Below are 21,707 nucleotides of genomic sequence, written 5' to 3'. Positions count from 1 at the left end.
TTAAAAATAAATACTTGTACTAGGAGCATTGGCAAAGCTGGCATTGCAATATCTATTGTGCACATTTGTTTTCCTTTTAAAAAAAAAAAAAAAAAAAATTTTTATTCAAATTTCCACAAAATATCAACAACAAAGTACAGAAAGAAAAGAACAACCCCCCCCCCCCCCCCCCATATACATAAATAATAAATTAACAGCCTTCATCAACACAAAGGCCAAAATACACGCCCACTCGAGAAAAACGAACCAGCCCCCCCCCCGCCCCATCCCTGCACTGCTCCAGAAACGCCCTTCTCACCCTCGGGGTCTTCTGCGCCCACACAAACCCTATAACGCTCCTGTTAACCTGCCTGAAGAAGGCCCTAGTGATCAGGATGGGGAGGCATTGGAACAGGAACAAAAACCTCGGGAGCACCGTCATTTTAACTGACTGCACCCTACCCGCCAGGGAGAGTGGCAGCACGTCCCACCTCTTAAACTCCTCCTCCATCTGCTCCACCAGTCTCGTGAAGTTAAGCTTATGTAGGGCCCCCAGCTCCTAGCCACCTGGACCCCCAGGTACCTGAAACTCCTCTCCGCTCTTTTTAGCGGGAGCTCACCAATCCCCTTCTGGTCCCCTGGGTGCACTACGAACAACTCGCTCTTCCCCATATTAAGCTTGTACCCGGAGAAATCTCCAAACTCCCTAAGGATCCTCATCACCTCCGGCATTCCCCCCCCACCGGGTCCGCCACATATAGCAGCAAATTATCCGCATAGAGTGACACCCGATGCTCCTCCCCACCCCGCACCACCCCCTCCAATTCCTCGGCTCCCTCAACGCCATGGCCAGGGGTTCAATTGCCATCGCCAGTGCAAAGAGCAGGGGGGACAGGGGACACCCCTGCCTCGCCCCCCGGTATAGCCGGAAATACTCTGACCTCCTTCAGTTCATGGCCACACTCACCACCGGGGCCTCATACAGCAGCCTCACCCACCTGACGAAGCCCCCCCCCCCCCCCCCCCCGAACCCGAACCTTTTCAACACCTCCCACAGGTACCCCCACTCCACCCTATCAAAGGCCTTCTCCGCATCCATCGCCGCCACTATCTCCGCCTCCCCTTCCATCGCCGGCATCATTATACCATTCAAGAGCCTCTGTACATTAGTATTCAACTGCCTCCCTTTCACGAACCCCATCTGATCCTCGTGTATGACCTGCGGCACACAGTCCTCTATCCTCATGGCCAAAACCTATGCCAGCAACTTTGCATCTACATTTAGGAGTGAGATCGGCCTGTATGACCCACACTGTAGGGGATCCTTGTCCCGCTTCAGGATCAGGGAAATCAGCGCTCTAGACATTGTCGGGGCCAGAGCCCCCCCTTCCCTTGCCTCGTTGAAGGTCCTTACCAGCAGCGGGCCCAGCAGGTCCGCATACTTCTTGTAAAATTCAACTGGGAACGCATCCGGCCCCGGTGCCTTCCCCACCTGCATGTTCCCTATCCCTTTGACCAACTCCTCCAACCCAACCAGCGCCCCCAACCCCGCCACCTGCCCCTCCTCCACCCTCAGAAACCTCAGCCGGTCCAGGTCGCGACCCATCCCTCCCTCATCCAGTGGGGGATCAGACCGGTACAGTTCCTCATAGAAGTCCCTGAAGACCCCATTGATACCCATCGCACTTCGCACCGTGTTCCCTCCTCCATTCCTAACTCCCCCGATCTCCCTAATTGCCTCCCGCCTCTGAAGCTGGTGCGCCAACATCCGGCTCGCCTTTTCTCCGTATTCATATACCTCCACTGCACCTCTGACTTCCTGGTGGTCAACAAATCGAACACAACCTGGAGGCTACGCCGCTCCCGAAGCAATCCCTCCTCCGGGGCCTCCGCGTACCTCCGATCCACCCTCACCATCTCCCCCACCAACTTCTCCCTCTCTCTCCTCTCCCCCCTCTCCTTGTGTGCCCTAATGGAGATCAGCTCTCCACTGACCACTGCCTTCAGCGCCTCCCAGACCACCCCTACTTGCACCTCCCCATTGTCATTAGCCTCCAGGTACCTCTCTATACACTTCTGGAGCCGCCCGCTCACCACCTCGTCTGCCCCACCTCGAGGCGCCACAGCGGGCGCTGGTCCCTCTCCTCCCCAACTCGAGGTCCACCCAGTGCGGAGCATGATCAGAAATGGCTATCGCCGAGTACTCCGTATCCTCCACCCTCTGAATCAGCGCCCTGCTCATGACAAAAAAGTCAATCCGGGAGTAGGCCTTGTGGACACGGGAGAGGAATGAAAATTCCCTGGCCCCCAGCCTCGCAAACCTCCACGGATCCACCAATCCCATCTGGTCCACGAACCCCCTCAGCACTTTGGCCGCCGCCGGCCTCCTGCCCATCCTAGACCTAGAACGATCCAATGCCGGGTCCAGCACAGTGTTGAAATCTCCCCCCATTATCATGCCCCCTGTCTCCAGGTCCGGAATCCGGCCCAGCATACGCCGCATGAACCCCGCATCATCCCAATTCGGGGCATATACATTGACCCAACACCACCTGCTCCCTCTGCAGCTTGCCACTTCCCATCACATACCTACCACCCCTGTCTGCCACAATGCTCGACACCTCGAACGACTCTCTTCCCCACCAAGATCGCCACCCCCCGATTTTTTGCATCCAAACCCGAGTGAAACACCTGCCCTACCCACCCCTTTCTCAACCTTACCTGATCCGCCACCCTCAGGTGCGTCTCCTGAAGCATGGCTGCATCCGCCTTCAGGTGTGCGAACACCCGGGCCCATTCAGTCCCCTTACATTCCAGGTTATCAGCTGGATCAGGGGGCTACTCGCCCCTCTCCCCCGACTAGCCATAGCCCTTCCTAGGCCAGCCACGTGCCCTCGGCCCTCGCACGGCCTCTTCCCCACAGCGGCAGACCCCCGCCCCGACCACCTCCACCAACTCCAGCTCCCCCTTGGCCATTCCAGCAGCAACCCGGTCCCCCCCCCCCCCAACACCTCAGCTAGGTGTCCCCCTAGCTGCATTGCCCCCCCCCCCCATTGCACTCCTGTAAGTGAGCTGACTCCTGCTGACCCCGGCCACTCCCGCCGCTCCCCTGACACCACCCCCCGTCCACCAGCGGGATCACATCCATTCCACTCCCAGCGCGGGAGAAAAAGCCCGCGCTTCCCAGCTCCGGCCCCACCCCTTCAGCCCTAAACGCGGGAAAAAGCCCGCGCTTTCCACTCGCCCGGCCCGCCTCCCCTGGTGCACCTCCTTTACCAGGCCCGGTCCCACTACCCCCAACTCGGGCCCCATCTCCCCTACCGACCATCAACCCCCCAAGCAGTTTACTTGCCCGCCGGCGGACCTAATCAAAACAATGCCCAATCAACCCCCAAAAAACAAAGAACCCCCCTCGAAGCACAACCCAACAATCCCCAACCATCTCTCCACCGCGACCCCTCATCCCCGACCTTGACCCTTAGTCTGGGTCCAGTTTTTTGGCCTGAACAAAGGCCCACGCCTCTTCCGGAGACTCAAAATAATGGTGTTGATCCTCATAGGTGACCCACAGACCCGCCGGCTGCAGCATACCGAACTTCACCCCCTTTCTGTGCAGCACTGCCTTCGCCCGGTTGTAACCGGCCCTCTTCGTCGCCACCTCCGCGCTCCAATCCTGGTAGATCCAGACCTCCGCGCTCTCCCACCTGCTGCTTCGCTCCTTCTTGGCCCACCTTAACACACACTCTCGATCAGCAAACCGGTGGAACCGCATCAGCACCACCCGCGGCGGCTCGCTGGGCTTGGGCCTCCTCGCCAGCACTCGGTGGGCCCCCTCCAGCTCCAAGGGCCCCTGAAAGGCCCGCTCCCATCAGCGAATTCAGCATGGTGACCACATAGGTCCCCACGTCCGATCCCTCCAGCCCCTCCGGGAGACCCAGGATCCGCAGGTTTGTCCGCTTTGACCGGCTCTCCCAGCTCCTCGAACCTCGCCTGCCATTTCTTGTGGAGCGCCTCGTGCGCCTCCACCTTCACCGCCAGTCGCAGAATCTCATCCTCGTTCTCCGAGACCTTCTGCCGGACCTCCCGGATCGCCGCCCCTTGGGCCGCCTGGGTCTCCAATAGCTTATCGATTGAAGCCTTCATTGGCTCTAGCAGCTCTGCTTTCAGTTCCTTAAAACAGCGCTGGAGAAGCTCCTGCTGCTCTTGCGCCCTGTCTCCACGCTGCCTGGTCTCCGCCCGCCGCCATCTTGGTGGTCCTCCCTCGCACCTTTCTTTGCTTCAATGCCACTTTTAAAATCGCCCCACTCCTGGTCCAATCCATACACTATCGGGGGAATGTTGCTGTCCCCATCCCACACCGGGAAACAACGAACAAGCGCCGTTACGCACCCTAAAAAGAGCCCAAAAGTCCGTTTTTAGCGGGAGCTGCCGAACGTGCGACTTAGCTCCGCATAGCCGCAACCGGAAGTCCACATTTGTTTTCCTGAAACGATAGTAGTTAGCTTTCTCCTTGTTGTGGTGCTGTTCTCCCAAAATGGCAGTGTGTAGAGAATTCCAGGATATTGATCTGAAGGATCAAAATGAAGGAACAACGATAAATGTATAAGTCAGAATTGTGCATGACCTGAAGGGGAATTTGGCGACAGTGATGTTCCCACAAAATATGGTACTCTTGTCCTTCTTGGGGGTACTGTTGCAGGAGTGGGAGGTTTTGTCAAGCCAACTGAATTGCTGCACCTATAAATTAAACAGATTGCTCTGATTTGGATAATGTTGAACTTCTTGAATATTGTTACAGTTGTCTCCATCCTGGCTAGTAGAGAGTATTCCATTGCAGTTCTGAGTTGAGCTTTGTAGATGAAGAAGCGGCTTGCAGAGGTGAGGTGATGGGCCAATTATTGCAGCGAACCCATCCAGTGCACAATGCAGAGTTGATATTGTTGGCCCAGTTATGATATGATTACTGGTGACCCAGAAGGTGATCATAAGGGAGATTTGATGATAGTATTGCCATTGAAGATCACAGGAAATAACTTAAGTGTTCTCTTTTGGGAGATTATCGTTGCTTTGAACTTGATGTGGAGCAAATACTATCTGCTGAAGGTTTCATTATCAGAGGTGTTCAGACTCCCCTCAGTCCCAGGACATCGCCGCAAGTGTTCCTCAAGATAGTGTCCTAGGCCCAACCATCTTCAGCTGCTTTATCATTGTGCTTCCTTCTAGCATAAGGTCATAAGTGGGGATGTTCGCTGATGATTGCATAGTGCTCAGTACCATTCGGAATTCTTCAGATCCTGCAGCAGTCTGTTCTTGGAAAAACCTGGACAACAGTCAAGCTTGGTCTTCATGTGACCAGGAACATCTGCTACACAAGTGCCAAGCAATGACCATCTTCAACATGTGAGAATGTAGTCATCTCTCCATGACAGTCAACAGCATTACCGTTGCTGAATTTCCTACCATCAACCATCCTAGAAGGCATTTGCTAGAAGCTTAACTGGGCTAGCCATATAAATACTGTGATTACAATAGCTGGTATAGGACATTGGTGAGACCACATCTGGAGTTGTGTACAGTTTTGATCCCTTTATTTGAGGAAGGACGTAAGTGCATTAGAGGTGGTTCTGAGAAGGTTCACTAGATTGATTCCAGGGATGAAGGAAGGACTTGTCTTATGAAGAGAGATCGAGCAGTTTAGGTCTATACTCGCTGGAGTTTAGAAGAAGGAAAGAAGATCTAATTGAGGTATATAAGATGAGAAAAGGTATTGACAGGGTTGACATAAAGTAGATGTTTCCCTTTGTTAGACATTCTAAAATAAAAGGCCGTAGTTTTGGGCTAAAGGGATTTAAAACCAAAATGAGGAGGAATTACTTCATTCAAAGGGTCGGGAATTTGTGGAATTCTCTACTCCACAGTACAGTGGATGCGGGAACACTAAACAAATTTAATGAGGATGTCAATAAGTTTTTCATTAGTAGTGGGATGAAGAGTTGGATGAAGGGTTATGGGGACAGGGTAGAAAAGTGGCGGTGAGGCCGAGATGAAATCAGCCTGATTGTATTGAATGGCGGAACAGGCTTGAGTGACTGAATTGCCTACTCTTAGTATGTTTATGTTCTTATCTCAGAGGCTGGGAATTCTGAGGTGAGTCAGTCACCACCTAACTTCCCAAAGCCTGCCCACCATTTCCTAGGCACAAGACACGTGTTCTGGAATACTTGCCTGGATGAGCGCAGTTCCTGCAGGTTGGGCATTTTTTCACTGTTGCTGGGTCAAAATCCTGAAACTCCCTTCTTAACCGCACTGTGCATGTTCCTACACGACATGGACGACAGCGGTTCCAGAAGAACTTACTACGACATTTTCAAGAGCAATCAAAGATGAGCAATAAATGCTGGCCTTGCCAGTGATTCTCCCACCCATTAAAATATTGTTTTAAAAAACAGGGCACAGTGGAATCATAGTGAAAAGCAGTTCCTGATAGAATGACAGAGTGAAGGCCATTGACAATGCAGCTAAGATGATTGGGCTGAGAATCTGTTCCCAAAGAAATTGTGGCAATGCCCTGTGGTTTCAATGGTTTCTGACAACCACAAGTATCTTCCTTTTTGTAAGGCGTAACTCCTAACTGTTTTTTCCATTGACTTCATCAACCTCAGTTTTACTAGGTTGCTTGGGTAGATAATCAAATGCTGCCTTGATTTAAAAGACAGTCTCTGCCTTTGCAATTCAGCTCTTGTCTCCATGTTTTGATCAGAGCTTTGACTCGAATGTGGACCATGAACTGAGATCTTGAACCAAGTTTTGATAATTAGGTATTGTTTACTGGTATACTTGTTGATTTCTTCTACCATTTTACTGCCAATTGGGAGAAGGCTGATAGGATAATTCACAGTAATATTTGTTGGTATAAAAATTCATCTTGGATGGGAGTGTTAAATAAACACTGCCACATTGACTGCCTGTGAAATCAGTGCAATGAAATATTGGCGGGGTGTTTTCAGGCAATTGATTTTATATCACCCATTTTACTCTACGCCCAAGCTGAATTTTTATATTTCTTCTGTTTTTGTGTCTGTTGGATGGACCTGGGTATTTTAATTTTTAAATGTATGCCAGTGTCATAACTGACTGGAACAGCTTGGTTCTCAGAAAATTGATCATTGGTTTAGATGGTTCCAACACTACAGTCAAGATATTGTCAGGCCCCCTAAGCTTTTGCCGTGTCCAATGTACAATTTCCTAATGCCAGTTGAAGAAAATTAAATTTAAAAAATATATATATTTTATTAACGTTTTCAAACACAATTTTTCCACCTTACAAATCAACGTAAAAGATAACACAATAACTAATAAGTAACATTATTTATATAAAATAGTGAACTAACAAAGTAACAAAAAATAGTGCCCCCCCCCCACCCCCCTCTGGGCTGCTGCTGAAGATCTATTTTTCCTTAACGTTCCGCGAGATAGTCAAGGAACGGTTGCCACCGCCTGGAGAACCCCTGAACCGATCCTCTCAACGCAAACTTCATCCGTTCCAGTTTTATGAACCCTGCCATATCGTTTATCCAGGCCTCCACGCCGGGGGGTTTCGCTTCCTTCCACATGAGTAAGATCCTTCCCCGGGCTACCAGGGACACAAAGGCCAGAATATCGGCCTCTTTCGCCTCCTGCACTCCCTGCTCCTCCGCTACCCCAAATATAGCTAACCGCCAGCTTGACCCGGACCTTCACCACCTTTGAAATCACTCTTGCCACTCCCCTCCAGTACTCATCCAGGCCGGACACGACCAAAACATGTGTGTGGTTCGCCGGGCTTCCCAAGCACCTCCCGCACTGTCCTCCACCCCGAAGAACCTGCTCAGCCTCGCTCCCGTCATGTGTGCTCTGTGTAGAACCTTGAATTGTATCAGGCTAGGCCTGGCACACGAGGAAGAGGAATTTACCCTACTTAGGGCATCAGCCCACAGACCCTCCTCAATCTCCTCCCCCAGCTCTTCTTCCCATTTTCCCTTCAGCTCCTCTACTCCTCTCGTCTCTCATCTTCTGATATATTTCGGACACTTTGCCCTCCCCGACCCATACCCCCGAAATCACTCTATCTTGGATCCCCTGTGCCGGGAGCAGCGGAAATTCCCTCACCTGTTGCCTCGTAAACTCCCTCACTTGCATGTATCTAAAGATATTCCCCGGGGGCAACTCATACTTTTCCCCCAGCGCTCCCAGGCTCGCGAACGTCCCGTCAATAAACAAATCTCTCAATCTCCTAATTCCTGCCCGATGCCAGCTCTGGAATCCTCCGTCCATCCTTCCTGGGACAAACCTATGGTTGTTCCTGATCGGGGACCACACCGAGGCACCCGTCGCACCCCTATGTCACCTCCATTGCCCCCAGATCCTTAAGGTTGCCACCACCACTGGGTTTGTGGTATACCTTTTCGGGGAGAGCGGTAGCGGCACTGTCACCAGCGCCTTTAGGCCTCTTCCACGCCGCCCCCTGTCCCTCACTCATCCACTTGCGAACCATCGCCACATTGGCGGCCCAGTAATAATCGTCCAGATTCGGCAACGCCAGTCCCCCTCTGTCCCTGCTGCGCTGCAGGAACCCCCTCCTTACCCTCGGGGTCTTCCCTGCCCACACGAAACTCATAACACTCCTATCTATTTTCTTAAAAAAGGCCTTAGTGATCAAAATGGGGAGACATTGAAACACAAAAAGAAACCTTGGGAGGACCATCATCTTGACCGCCTGCACTCTGCCCGCCAGTGAGAGCGGCAGCATATCCCACCTCTTGAAATCCTGCTCCACCATCCGCGTCAGATTGAGTTTGTGTAAAGTTCCCCAGCTCCTGGCTACCTGAATCCCCAAATATCGGAAGCTCCTTTCCGTTCTCCTTAACGGCAGTCTATATCCCTCTTCCCTGGTCCCCGGGGGGTGTACTACGAAAAGCTCACTCTTCCCCATATTAAGCCTATATCCTGAAAAATCTCCAAACTCCCTCAATATCTGCATAACCTCTGTCATCCCCTCCACAGGATCCGCCACATACAGCAGTAGGTCATCTGCGTAGAGTGACACTCGGTGTTCCTCTCCCCCTCTAACCACCCCCCTCCATTTTCTAGAGTCTCTCAACGCTATGGCCAGTGGTTCAATTGCCAGCGCGAACAGTATTAGGGACAGGGGGCACCCCTGACTTGTTCCTCTATGTAACCGAAAATACTCCGATCTCTGCCGATTTGTGACTACACTTGCCACTGGGGTCCCATAGAGGAGTTTGACCCAACTGACAAACCCCTCCCCGAACCCAAACCTCCTCAGCACCTCCCATAAATACTCCCACTCTACCCTATCAAATGCCTTCTCTGCATCCATCGCTGCCACTATCTCTGCCTTCCCCTCCGCTGGGGGCATCATTATCACCTCCCCATCAGCCGTCGCACGTTGACATTCAATTGTCTCCCCTTTACAAACCCTGTCTTGTTTTCATGCATCACCCCCCGGGACACAATCCTCGATCCTCGTCGCTAGCACTTTTGCCAGCAACTTGGCGTCAACATTCAGGAGCGAGATAGGCCTATATGACCCGCATTGCAGCGGATCTTTATCTCGCTTCAGGATTAATGATATCGTCGCCTCCAACATTGTCGGGGGTAGAGTCCCCCCTTCTCTGGCCTCGTTAAAGGTTCTCGCCAGCAGCGGGGCCAACAAGTCCACATATTTCCTATAAAATTCCACCGGGAACCCGTCTGGTCCCGGGGCCTTCCCTGCCTGCATGTTCCCCAGCCCTTTAGTCACCTCGTCCATCGCGATTGGCGCCCCCAGACCTGCCACCTCCTGCTCCTCCACCCTCGGGAACCTTGTTGGTCCAAGAACTGTTGCATCCCCTCTTTTCCCTCCGGGGTTTGGGACCTATACAGCCTCTCATAAAAGGTCTTAAACACCTCATTTACCTTCCCTGCACTTCGCACCGTAGTTCCCGTTTCATCCCTAACTCCCCCTATTTCCCTCGTCGCTATCCTCTTACGAAGCTGGTGGGCCAGCAGCCGGCTCGCCTTTTCTCCATATTCATATCTCATCCCCTGTGCCTTCCTCCACTGTGCCTCTGCCTTCCCTGTGGTCAGCAGGCCAAACTCCGTCTGAAGTCTTTGCCTCTATATAGTCCTTCGTCCGGGACCTCCGCATATCTTTTATCCACACACAAAATCTCCCCCACTAATCTCTCCCTTTCTTTGCCCTCTTTTTTTCTCCTTGTAAGCCCGAATGGAGATCAGCTCTCCCCTAACCACCGCCTTCAGCGCTTCCCATACTACCCCCACCTGGACCTCACCATCATCATTGGCCTCCAGGTACCTCTTAATACATCCCCGCACCCTTCCACAGACCCCCTCATCCGCCAATAGTCCCACTCCCCCCATTTGCTCCATAAACCCCCTGAGCACCTTGGCCGCTGCCGGTCTTCTTCCGGTCCTGGATCTAGACCGATCTAACCCTGGATCCAGCACAGTATTGAAATCCGCCCCCCCACCCCATTACCAGGCTTCCTACCTCCAGGTCCGGGATACGTCCCAGCATCCGCTTCATAAATCCCGCATCATCCCAGTTCGGGGCATATACATTTACCAGCACGGCCTCCCTTCCCTGCAATCTACCACTCACCATCACACATCTACCACCGTTGTCCACTACTAAATTCCTAGCCTCGAACGACACCAGTTTCCCCACCAATATCGCCACCCCTCTATTTTTTGCGTCCAACCCTGAGTGGAACACCTGTCCCACCCATCCTGTCCTTAACCTAACCTGATCCGCCACCTTCAGATGCGTCTCCTGAAGCATGACCACGTCTGCCTTCAGTCCTTTTAAGTGCGCGAACACTCGGGCCCTCTTAATTGGCCCATTTAGGCCTCTCACATTCCACGTGATCAGCCGGATTGGCCCCCCCCCCCCCCCCCCCCCGGCCGACTAGCCATCCCCTACTCTAGGCCATTCCCACGTCCAGGTCCCGCGCACCCACCCATCCCCCAGGCGGTGCACTCCCGTCCCGACCACCTCTTCCCTTGCCAGCTCCCTCTCGCTCCCAGCAGCAGCAACCCAGTTGACCCCCCGCTAGATCCCCATCTAGCATGGTTACTCCCCCCATAATGCTTCCGAAAGTCAGCTGACTCCAACTGACACCGGCTTCCCCCGCTCTCTCCTTGACCCCCCCCCCCCCTCATCTCCCTAGCGCGGGAAAAAACCCGCGCTTTCCTGGATCAGCCCCACCCCCAAAGGCGCAGCTCCCCCATTCCCCATCCCCCACCTCTGTCCCTTTTCCACCGGCGCCCACATTTCTCAGTGTCCCCCCCGTCAAGAAGAGAAAAAAAAAAACATCTCTCGTCCCGATACTGTGAACCTCCCATTCCCCAATTTACATTTTTGTACATCAACATCGTCATCTTCCCCCACAGCATCAGTCCCTCAGTTCTGGTCCAATTTCTCCTTTTGGATGAAGGTCCATGCCTCGTCCGACCTTTCAAAGTAGTAGTGTCTCTCGTGGTACGTGACCCACAATCGCGCCGGCTGCTGCATCCCAAACTTTACTTTCTTCTTGTGTAGCGCCTCCTTGGCCCGATTAAAACTCGCTCTCCTTCTTGCCACCTCCGCGCTCCAGTCCTGATACACTCGTATCACCGCATTCTCCCACCTGCTACTCCGTACCCTCTTGGCCCAGCTCAAAACCGCCTCTCTGTCGGTGAAGCGGTGAAATCTCACCACTATCGCCCTTGGTGGTTCTCCAGCCTTTGGTCTCCTCGCAAGGACCCGGTGAGCCCCTTCCATCTCCAGGGGTCCCGAGGGGGCCTCAGCTCCCATTAGCGAATGGAGCATCGTGCTCACATAAGTCCCAGCGTCAGCTCCCTCCACTCCCTTGGGGAGACCCAGAATCCGGAGGTTCTTTCTCCTCGAGCTGTTCTCCAGGCCTTCGAGCCTTTCGATACACCTCTTATGTAGCGCCTCGTGCGTCTCCATTTTTACCGCTAGGCCTAGAATCTCATCCTCGTTCTCAGCTGCCTTCGCCTTCACCCCACGGAGCTCTATCGCTTGGGCCTTTTGCGTTTCTTTTAGCCCTTCGATTGCCAACAACATCAGCGCCAGCACCTCCTTCTTTAATTCCTCCACACACTGTCAAAGGAATTCCTGCTGGTCCGGGGCCCATGTCGTCTGGGCTCCATCCGTCGCCATCTTGCTTCTTCCTTCTCTTCTCTGCCACTGCTCCAAAGGATCCTTCGCAATCTGGCCACTACCACCGATCTTTTCCATACACACCAGGGGGGACTCCTTACTTCGTCACCCTACACAGGGTTTGGTCCGAAAAAATTTCCGTTGGGGCTCCCAAAAAGAGCCCAAAAGTCCGTTAGAACGGGAGCTGCCGAAACGTGTGGCTTAGCAGTGCATCGCCGCAACTGGAAACCAAGAAAATTTAATTTGATGGACACTTTTATCTGTGATGGCCAGTACTGAAGGGAAGGATCATTCACTTGGCCTTTAATTGGGGATACTTGAAAATGCCTGGTTCCACCGTGGTAGGCAATTGGAACACTCATGGAGCAGCCACACTCACTTAGCTGCCAGATTATTCGCCATCATGCTTGGCTAGCTGGTGGGAGGGCTACAGAACTTTGATGTGACGTGTTGAGTGTGGTAAGGTAAAGTTGCCATAGTCCCAGATGACCATAGGCTGCTCTCCTCTTTGAGGGGAGAGCTGACAGGTGGTGATCTAAGCTGAGGACCACTACATCTCAGGCGAGGGGCAAGGCTGAGAAGACGGGGCTTCATGAATAACCTCATCCGGTACGGAAATTGAACCCACGCTAAACCGGTCCCCGGTTGAGTGTGGTATCATTTATTTTGCCTGCTGATTTTGATGTTTAGTATGCAGACTCCTTTAATTTATTATTTAAAAATATCATACTGCAAAATACTATTATTTATAAAGTTTAATTGATTTTGTTTCCCTAATCACCAGAAAAACGAAAAGTAAACTAGTACATTTGTTATCAATAAAATTTGAAACAGAGGTAACTATGCCCTTGAATTAATTTATAATTCTTTGGTACTTGTTTGGCATTAGCAAATTAAGAGATATGGTAACCTGAAATATTTTTCTTTTTATAATCAGTCATCTCCATGCATGGCACGAAAACAGGACAAGCCTCTCCCAGCACCACCACCTCCCATCAGAGAACCTCCTCTTCCACCTGAGAGACCACCTCCCATACCAGAAAGCAGGGTTGCACGTTTGTTACATAATTCTGATGATGCTTCTTTAAGGGACCAACAAATAACACATGAAGCCTGGTCCCCCAGGGATGTGCATGGTTCTACCACATCCACAGAATGCAGATCTGGTTGTGATCGATCTCCTAAATCTGGCCACACAGCACCTAATAACTTGAATGGTAGACAGAGCTGGCATGTAACAGAGCCAAGTTTTCCACGCAAACCAGGCAGGCGCCAAGAATTATCCCATGACAGTGCAAAGGTAAGGACTAGAATAGAGGTCCTATAATTAAGCTTCTATTAATGTTGGTGTTGTTTTCTTAGATTTGTTTTATTTTGTAGCTAATTGAATGAGGAAAGCTGAGACTGCTATAATAATTCAGCACATAATGCAAATGTCTAACAACAGGCTCCTGCAGAATTGCCTGCAAAGTCCTTAGAGTGGCTGGAATGAAGTTGAGTGGGAAAGTGTGAGATTATCTACTTTGGACCCAAGAAAGTTTGATTAAAGTGCTTTTTAAATGGTGAAAAGCTACAAATGGTGAAGGAGGAGGGTGGTTTACAACAGTGGTTTTTCAAACTTTCCCCCGGGACCCACCTTTTCCAGCTGGACGGCCTTCGCGTCCCATGCCACATTCGCTTACCTAAAATGTAAAAGGGGAGCGGGTTTAGTCCTCACTGTCTCACTCCTATCAGGTTCACAAGAGGAGAGGGCAATGCACATTATCAAGCGCAGACTTCAGCTAGTTTATTAACTATCTCGATCGCTCTGCCTATCTCTATCGCTCTGCCTATCTCTATCGCTCTCTCTCTATCTCTATTGCTCTCTCTCTATTGCTCTCTCTATCTCGATTGCTCTCTCTATCTCTATCGCTATCTCTATCACCCTCTCTCTATCTCTATCACCGTCCCTCAATCTCTATCGCCCTCTCTATCGCTCTATCTCCATTGCTCTCTCTATCTCTCTTTCGCTCTCTCTATCTCGACTGCTCTCTCTATCGCACTCTATCTCTATCGTTGTCTCTCTGTCTCTTTCGCCCCCCCACTATCGTTATCGCTCTCTCTATCGCCCGCTCTCTATATCGCCCTCTCTCAATCTCTATCGCCCTCTCCCTATATCGCCCTCCCTCTATCTCTATCGCCCTCCCTCTATCTCTATCGCCCTCCCTCTATCTCTATCGCCCTCCCTCTATCTCTATCGCCCTCCCTCTATCTCTATCGCCCTCCCTCTATCTCTATCGCCCTCCCTCTATCTCTATCGCCCTCCCTCTATCTCTATCGTCCTCCCTCTATCTCTATCGCCCTCCCTCTATCTCTATCGCCCTCCCTCTATCTCTATCGCCCTCCCTCTATCTCTATCGCCCTCCCTCAATCTCTATCGCCCTCCCTCAATCTCTATCTCTATTGCCCTCTCTCTATCGCCCTCCCTCTATCTCTATCGCCCTCCCTCTATCTCTATCGCCCTCCCTCTATCTCTATCGCCCTCCCTCTATCTCTATCGCCCTCTCTCAATCTCTATCGCCCTCTCTCAATCTCTATCGCCCTCTCTCAATCTCTAACACCCTCCCTCTATCTCTATCGCCCTCTCTCTATCTCTATCGCCCTCTCTCTCTCGCCCTCCCTCTATCTCTATCGCCCTCCCTCTATCTCTATCGCCCTCCCTCTATCTCTATCGCCCTCCCTCTATCTCTATCGCCCTCTCTCAATCTCTATCGCCCTCTCTCAATCTCTATCGCCCTCTCTCAATCTCTAACACCCTCCCTCTATCTCTATCGCCCTCTCTCTATCTCTATCGCCCTCTCTCTCTCGCCCTCCCTCTATCTCTATTGCCTTCCCTCTTTCTCTATCGCCCTCCCTCTTTCTCTATCGCCCTCCCTCTTTATCGCCCTCCCTCTATTACTATCGCCCTCTCTCTATCTCTATCGCCCTCTCTCTATCTCTATCGCCCTCCCTCTATCTCTATCGCCCTCCCTCTATCTCTATCGCCCTCTCTCTATCTCTATCGCCCTCCCTCTATCGCCCTCCCTCTATCTCTATCGCCCTCCCTCTATCTCTATCGCCCTCCCTCTATCTCTATCGCCCTCTCTCTATCTCTATCGCCCTCCCTCTATCTCTATCGCCCTCCCTCTATCTCTATCGCCCTCCCTCTATATCGCCCTCCCTCTATCTCTATCGCCCCCCCTCTATCTCTATCGCCCTCCCTCTATCACTATCGCCCTCCCTCTATCACTATCGCCCTCCCTCTATCACTATCGCCCTCCCTCTATCACTATCGCCCTCCCTCTATCACTATCGCCCTCGCTCTATCACTATCGCCCTCCCTCTTTCTCTATCGCCATCCCTCTATCTCTATCGCCCTCGCTCTATCACTATCGCCCTCGCTCTATCACTATCGCCCTCGCTCTATCACTATCGCCCTCCCTCTTTCTCTATCGCCCTCCCTCTTTCTCTATCGCCCTCCCTCTTTCTCTATCGCCCTCCCTCTATCTCTATCGCCCTCCCTCTATCTCTATCGCCCGCCCTCTATCTCTATCGCCCTCCCTCTATCTCTATCTCCCTCCCTCTATCTCTATCTCCCTCCCTCTATCTCTATCGCCCTCCCTCTATCTCTATCGCCCTCTCTCTATCTCTGTCGCCCTCTCTCTATCTCTGTCGCCTTCCCTCTATCTCTGTCGCCCTCCCTCTCTCTCTGTCGCCCTCCCTCGACCTCTCTCGACCTCTCTCGCCCTCTCTCGCCCTCCCTCGATCTCTCTCGCCCTCCCTCGATCTCTCTCGCCCTCCCTCGATCTCTCTCGCCCTCCCTCGATCTCTCTCTCCCTCCCTCGATCTCTCTCGCCCTCCCTCGATCTCTCTCGCCCTCCCTCGATCTCTATCGCCCTCCCTCGATCTCTATCGCACTCCCTCGATCTCTATCGCCCTCCCTCGATCTCTATCGCCCTCCCTCGATCTCTATCGCCCTCCCTCGATCTCTATCGCCCTCCCTCGATCTCTATCGCCCTCCCTCGATCTCTATCGCCCTCCCTCGATCTCTATCGCCCTCCCTCGATCTCTATCGCCCTCCCTCGATCTCTATCGCCCTCCCTCGATCTCTATCGCCCTCCCTCGATCTCTATCGCCCTCCCTCGATCTCTATCGCCCTCCCTCGATCTCTATCGCCCTCCCTCGATCTCTATCGCCCTCCCTCGATCTCTATCGCCCTCCCTCGATCTCTATCGCCCTCCCTCGATCTCTATCGCCCTCCCTCGATCTCTATCGCCCTCCCTCGATCTCTATCGCCCTCCCTCGATCTCTATCGCCCTCCCTCGATCTCTATCGCCCTCCCTCGATCTCTATCGCCCTCCCTCGATCTCTATCGCCCTCCCACGATCTCTATCGCCCTCCCTCGATCTCTATCGCCCTCCCTCGATCTCCATCGCCCTCCCTCGATCTCCATCGCCCTCCCTCGATCTCCATCGCCCTCCCTCGATCTCCATCGCCCTCCCTCTATCTCCATCGCCCTCCCTCTATCTCTATCGCCCTCCCTCTATCTCTATCGCCCTCCCTCTATCTCTATCGCCCTCCCTCTATCTCTATCGCCCCCCCTCTATCTCTATCGCCCTCCATCTATCTCTATCGCCCTCTCAATCTCTATCGCCCTCTCTCTATATCGCCCTCCACTATCTCTATCGCCCTCTCAATCTCTATCGCCCTCTCTCTATATCGCCCTCCACTATCTCTATCGCCCTCCTCTATCTCTATCGCCCTCCCTCTATCTCTATCGCCCTCCCTCTATCTCTATCGCCCTCCCTCTATCTCTATCGCCCTCCCTCTATCTCTATCGCCCTCCCTCTATCTCTATCGCCCTCCCTCTATCTCTATCGCCCTCCCTCTATCTCTATCGCCCTCCCTCTATCTCTATCGCCCTCTCTCTATATCTATCGCCCTCCCTCGATCTCTGTCGCCCTCCCTCGATCTCTGTCGCCCTCCCTCGATCTCTGTCGCCCTCCCTCGATCTCTGTCGCCCTCCCTCGATCTCTATCGCCCTCTCTATCTCTATCGCTCTCTCAATCTCTATCGCTATCTCTATCACCCTCTCTCAATCTCTATCGCCCTCTCTATCGCTCTATCCCTATCACTCTCTCTCTCTATTGCTCTTTCTCTATATCTCCATTGCTCTCTCTATCTCTCCTTTGCTCTCTCTATCTTGACTGCTCTCTCTATCGCACTCTTTCTCTATCGCTGTCTCTCTATCTCTTTCACCCCCCCACTATCGTTATCGCTCTCTCTATCTCTATCGCCCAATGTCTATCGCTCTCTCTATTCCTCTCTCTATCTCTATTGCTCTCTCTATCTCTATTGCTCTCTCTATCTCTCTTGCTCTCTCTATCTCTCTTGCTCTCTCTATCGCTCTCTCTTTATTGCTCTATCTCTCTCGCCCTCCACTATCTCTATCGCCCTCCACTATCTCTATCGCCCTCCCTCAATCTCTATCGCCCTCCCTCTATCTCTATCGCCCCCCCTCTATCTCTATCGCCCTCCATCTATCTCTATCGCCCTCTCAATCTCTATCGCCCTCTCTCTATATCGCCCTCCACTATCTCTATCGCCCTCCCTCTATCTCTATCGCCCTCCCTCTATCTCTATCGCCCTCCCTCTATCTCTATCGCCCTCCCTCTATCTCTATCGCCCTCTCTCTATCACCCTCTCTCTATCGCCCTCTCTCTATATCGCCCTCTCTCAATCTCTATCGCCCTCTCTATCGCTCTATCTCCATTGCTCTCTCTAACTCTCTTTTGCTCTCTCTATCTTGACTGCTCTCTCTATCGCACTCTTTCTCTATCGCTGTCTCTCTATCTCTTTCGCCCCCCCACTATCGTTATCGCTCTCTCTATCTCTATCGCCCAATGTCTATCGCTCTCTCTCTATTCCTCTCTCTATCTCTATTGCTCTCTCTATCTCTATTGCTCTCTCTATCTCTCTTGCTCTCTCTATCGCTCTCTCTTTATCGCTCTATTTCTATCGACCTCTCTCTGTATCGCCCTCCACTATCTCTATCGCCCTCCACTATCTCTATCGCCCTCCACTATCTCTATCGCCCTCCACTATCTCTATCGCCCTCCACTATCTCTATCGCCCTCCACTATCTCTATCTCCCTCCCTCAATCTCTATCGCCCTCTCTCAATCTCTATCGCCCTCTCTCAATCTCTATCGCCCTCTCTCTATATCGCCCTCCACTATCTCTATCGCCCTCCACTATCTCTATCGCCCTCCCTCAATCTCTATCGCCCTCCCTCAATCTCTATCGCCCTCTCTCGATCTCTATCGCCCTCCCTCGATCTCGATCGCCCTCCCTCGATCTCGATCGCCCTCCCTCGATCTCGATCGCCCTCCCTCGATCTCGATCGCCCTCCCTCGATCTCGATCGCCCTCCCTCGATCTCGATCGCCCTCGATCTCGATCGCACTCCCTCTATCTCTATCGCCCTCTCTCTCTCTATCGCACTCCCTCTATCACCCTCTCTCTCTCTCTCTATCGCACTCCCTCTATCACCCTCTCTCTCTCTCTATCGCACTCCCTCTATCGCACTCCCTCTATCTCTATCGCCCTCCCTCTATCTCTATCGCCCTCTCTCTATCTCTATAGCCCTCTCTATCTCTATCGCCCTCTCTCTCTCTATCGCACTCCCTCTATCTCTATCACCCTCTCTCTCTCTCTATCGCACTCCCTCTATCTCTATCACCCTCTCTCTCTCTCTATTGCACTCCCTCTATCACCCTCTCTCTCTCTCTCTATCGCACTCCCTCTATCGCACTCCCTCTATCTCTATCGCCCTCCCTCTATCTCTATCGCCCTCTCTCTATCTCTATAGCCCTCTCTATCTCTATCGCTCTCTCTCTCTCTATCGCACTCCCTCTATCTCTATCACCCTCTCTCTCTCTCTATCGCCCTCCCTCTATCTCTATCGCCATCTCTCTATCTCTATAGCCCTCTCTATCTCTTATCGCCCTCTCTCTCTCTCTATCGCACTCCCTCTATCACCCTCTCTCTCTCTCTCTATCGCACTCCCTCTATCACCCTCTCTCTCTCTCTCTCTATATCGCACTCCCTCTATCTCTATCGCCCTCCCTCTATCACCCTCTCTCTCTCTCTCTCTATCGCACTCCCTCAATCTCTATCGTCCTCTCTATCGCTCTAACTCCATTGCTCTCTCTATCTCTCTTTCGCTCTCTCTATCTTGACTGCTCTCTCTATCGCACTCTTTCTCTATCGCTGTCTCTCTATCTCTTTCGCCCCCCACTATCATTATCGCTCTCTCTATCTCTATCGCCCTCTATCGCTCAATGTCTATCGCTCTCTCTCTATTCCTCTCTCTATTGCTCTCTCGATCTCCCTTGCTCTCTCTATCGCTCTCTTTTATCACCCTCCACTATCTCTATCGCCCTCCACTATCTCTATCGCCCTCCCTCTATCTCTATCGCCCTCTCTCAATCTCTATCACCCTCCTTCTATCTCTATCGCCCTCCCTCTATCTATATCGCCCTCCACTATCTCTATCACCCTCCCTCTATCTCTATCGCCCTCCCTCTATCTCTATCGCCCTCCCTCTATCTCTATCGCCCTCCCTCTATCTCTATCGCCCTCCCTCTATCTCTATCGCCCTCCCTCTATCTCTATCGCCCTCCCTCTATCTATTTCTCTCTCTATCTCTATCGCTCTCTCTATCTCTCTTGCTCTCTCTATCGCTCTCTCTTTATCGCCCTCCCTCTATCTATATCGCCCTCCACTATCTCTATCACCCTCCCTCTATCTCTATCGCCCTCCCTCTATCTCTATCGCCCTCCCTCTATCTCTATCGCCCTCCCTCTATCTCTATCGCCCTCCCTCTATCTCTATCGCCCTCCCTCTATCTATTTCTCTCTCTATCTCTATCGCTCTCTCTATCTCTCTTGCTCTCTCTATCGCTCTCTCTTTATCGCCCTCCACTATCTCTATCGCCCTCCACTATCTCTATCGCCCTCCACTATCTCTATCGCCCTCTCTCAATCTCTATCGCCCTCTCTCAATCTCAATCGCCCTCCCTCTATCTCTATCGCCCTCCCTCTATCTCTATCGCCCTCTCTCAATCTCTATCGCCCTCTCTCTATATCGCCCTCCACTATACTATCGCCCTCCCTCTATCTCTATCGCCCTCCCTCTATCTATTTCTCTCTCTATCTCTATTGCTCTCTCTATCTCTATGGCTCGCTCTCTCTATCTCTATCACCCTCTCTCTATCTCTATCGTTGTATTTCTATCACCCTCTCTCTATATCTCTATTACTCTCCCTATCTCTATCGCTCGCTCTCTCTATCTCTATCACCCTCTCTCTATCTCTATTGCTTTATCTCTATTGCCCTCTCTCCATCTCTATATAATTCTATCCCTATCGCCCTCCACTATCCCTATCGCCCTCCGCCATCCCTATCGCCCTCCGCCATCCCTATCGCCCTCCGCCATCCCTATCGCCCTCCGCCATCCCTATCGCCCTCCGCCATCCCTATCGCCCTCCGCCATCCCTATCGCCCTCCGCCATCCCTATCGCCCTCCGCCATCCCTATCGCCCTCCGCCATCCCTATCGCCCTCCGCCATCCCTATCGCCCTCCGCCATCCCTATCGCCCTCCGCCATCCCTATCGCCCTCCGCCATCCCTATCGCCCTCCGCCATCCCTATCGCCCTCCGCCATCCCTATCGCCCTCCGCCATCCCTATCGCCCTCCGCCATCCCTATCGCCCTCCGCCATCCCTATCGCCCTCCGCCATCCCTATCGCCCTCCGCCATCCCTATCGCCCTCCGCCATCCCTATCGCCCTCCGCCATCCCTATCGCCCTCCGCCATCCCTATCGCCCTCCGCCATCCCTATCGCCCTCCGCCATCCCTATCGCCCTCCGCCATCCCTATCGCCCTCCGCCATCCCTATCGCCCTCCGCCATCCCTATCGCCCTCCGCCATCCCTATCGCCCTCCGCCATCCCTATCGCCCTCCGCCATCCCTATCGCCCTCCGCCATCCCTATCGCCCTCCGCCATCCCTATCGCCCTCCGCCATCCCTATCGCCCTCCGCCATCCCTATCGCCCTCCGCCATCCCTATCGCCCTCCGCCATCCCTATCGCCCTCCGCCATCCCTATCGCCCTCCGCCATCCCTATCGCCCTCCGCCATCCCTATCGCCCTCCGCCATCCCTATCGCCCTCCGCCATCCCTATCGCCCTCCGCCATCCCTATCGCCCTCCGCCATCCCTATCGCCCTCCGCCATCCCTATCGCCCTCCGCCATCCCTATCGCCCTCCGCCATCCCTATCGCCCTCCGCCATCCCTATCGCCCTCCGCCATCCCTATCGCCCTCCGCCATCCCTATCGCCCTCCGCCATCCCTATCGCCCTCCGCCATCCCTATCGCCCTCCGCCATCCCTATCGCCCTCCGCCATCCCTATCGCCCTCCGCCA

The 21,707-nt window shown here is 52.9% G+C and overlaps 1 protein-coding gene across 5 annotated transcripts in view; it reads left to right on the top strand.

Annotated features, from left to right (window-relative positions):
* The window catches only part of cblb (Cbl proto-oncogene B, E3 ubiquitin protein ligase), a 306,490-nt gene that overhangs the window by 204,441 nt on the left and 80,342 nt on the right, over positions 1-21,707 (top strand). For 4 of the 5 annotated variants that reach the window (XM_072513613.1, XM_072513617.1, XM_072513616.1 and 1 more), the window contains exon 10: positions 13,143-13,505. The exons of the other annotated variant lie outside the window; for it this stretch is intronic. In XM_072513613.1, the coding sequence (XP_072369714.1) occupies positions 13,143-13,505 (363 nt within the window). The remainder of the gene's footprint in view (positions 1-13,142; positions 13,506-21,707) is intronic. 5 annotated transcript variants of the gene reach the window in all.

Source organism: Scyliorhinus torazame, chromosome 8 (genome assembly GCF_047496885.1).
Source record: "Scyliorhinus torazame isolate Kashiwa2021f chromosome 8, sScyTor2.1, whole genome shotgun sequence".
Classification (NCBI taxonomy): domain Eukaryota; kingdom Metazoa; phylum Chordata; class Chondrichthyes; order Carcharhiniformes; family Scyliorhinidae; genus Scyliorhinus; species Scyliorhinus torazame.
Note: the sequence above shows the minus strand (reverse complement) of the source record. Positions and strands in the feature narration are given on the sequence as shown.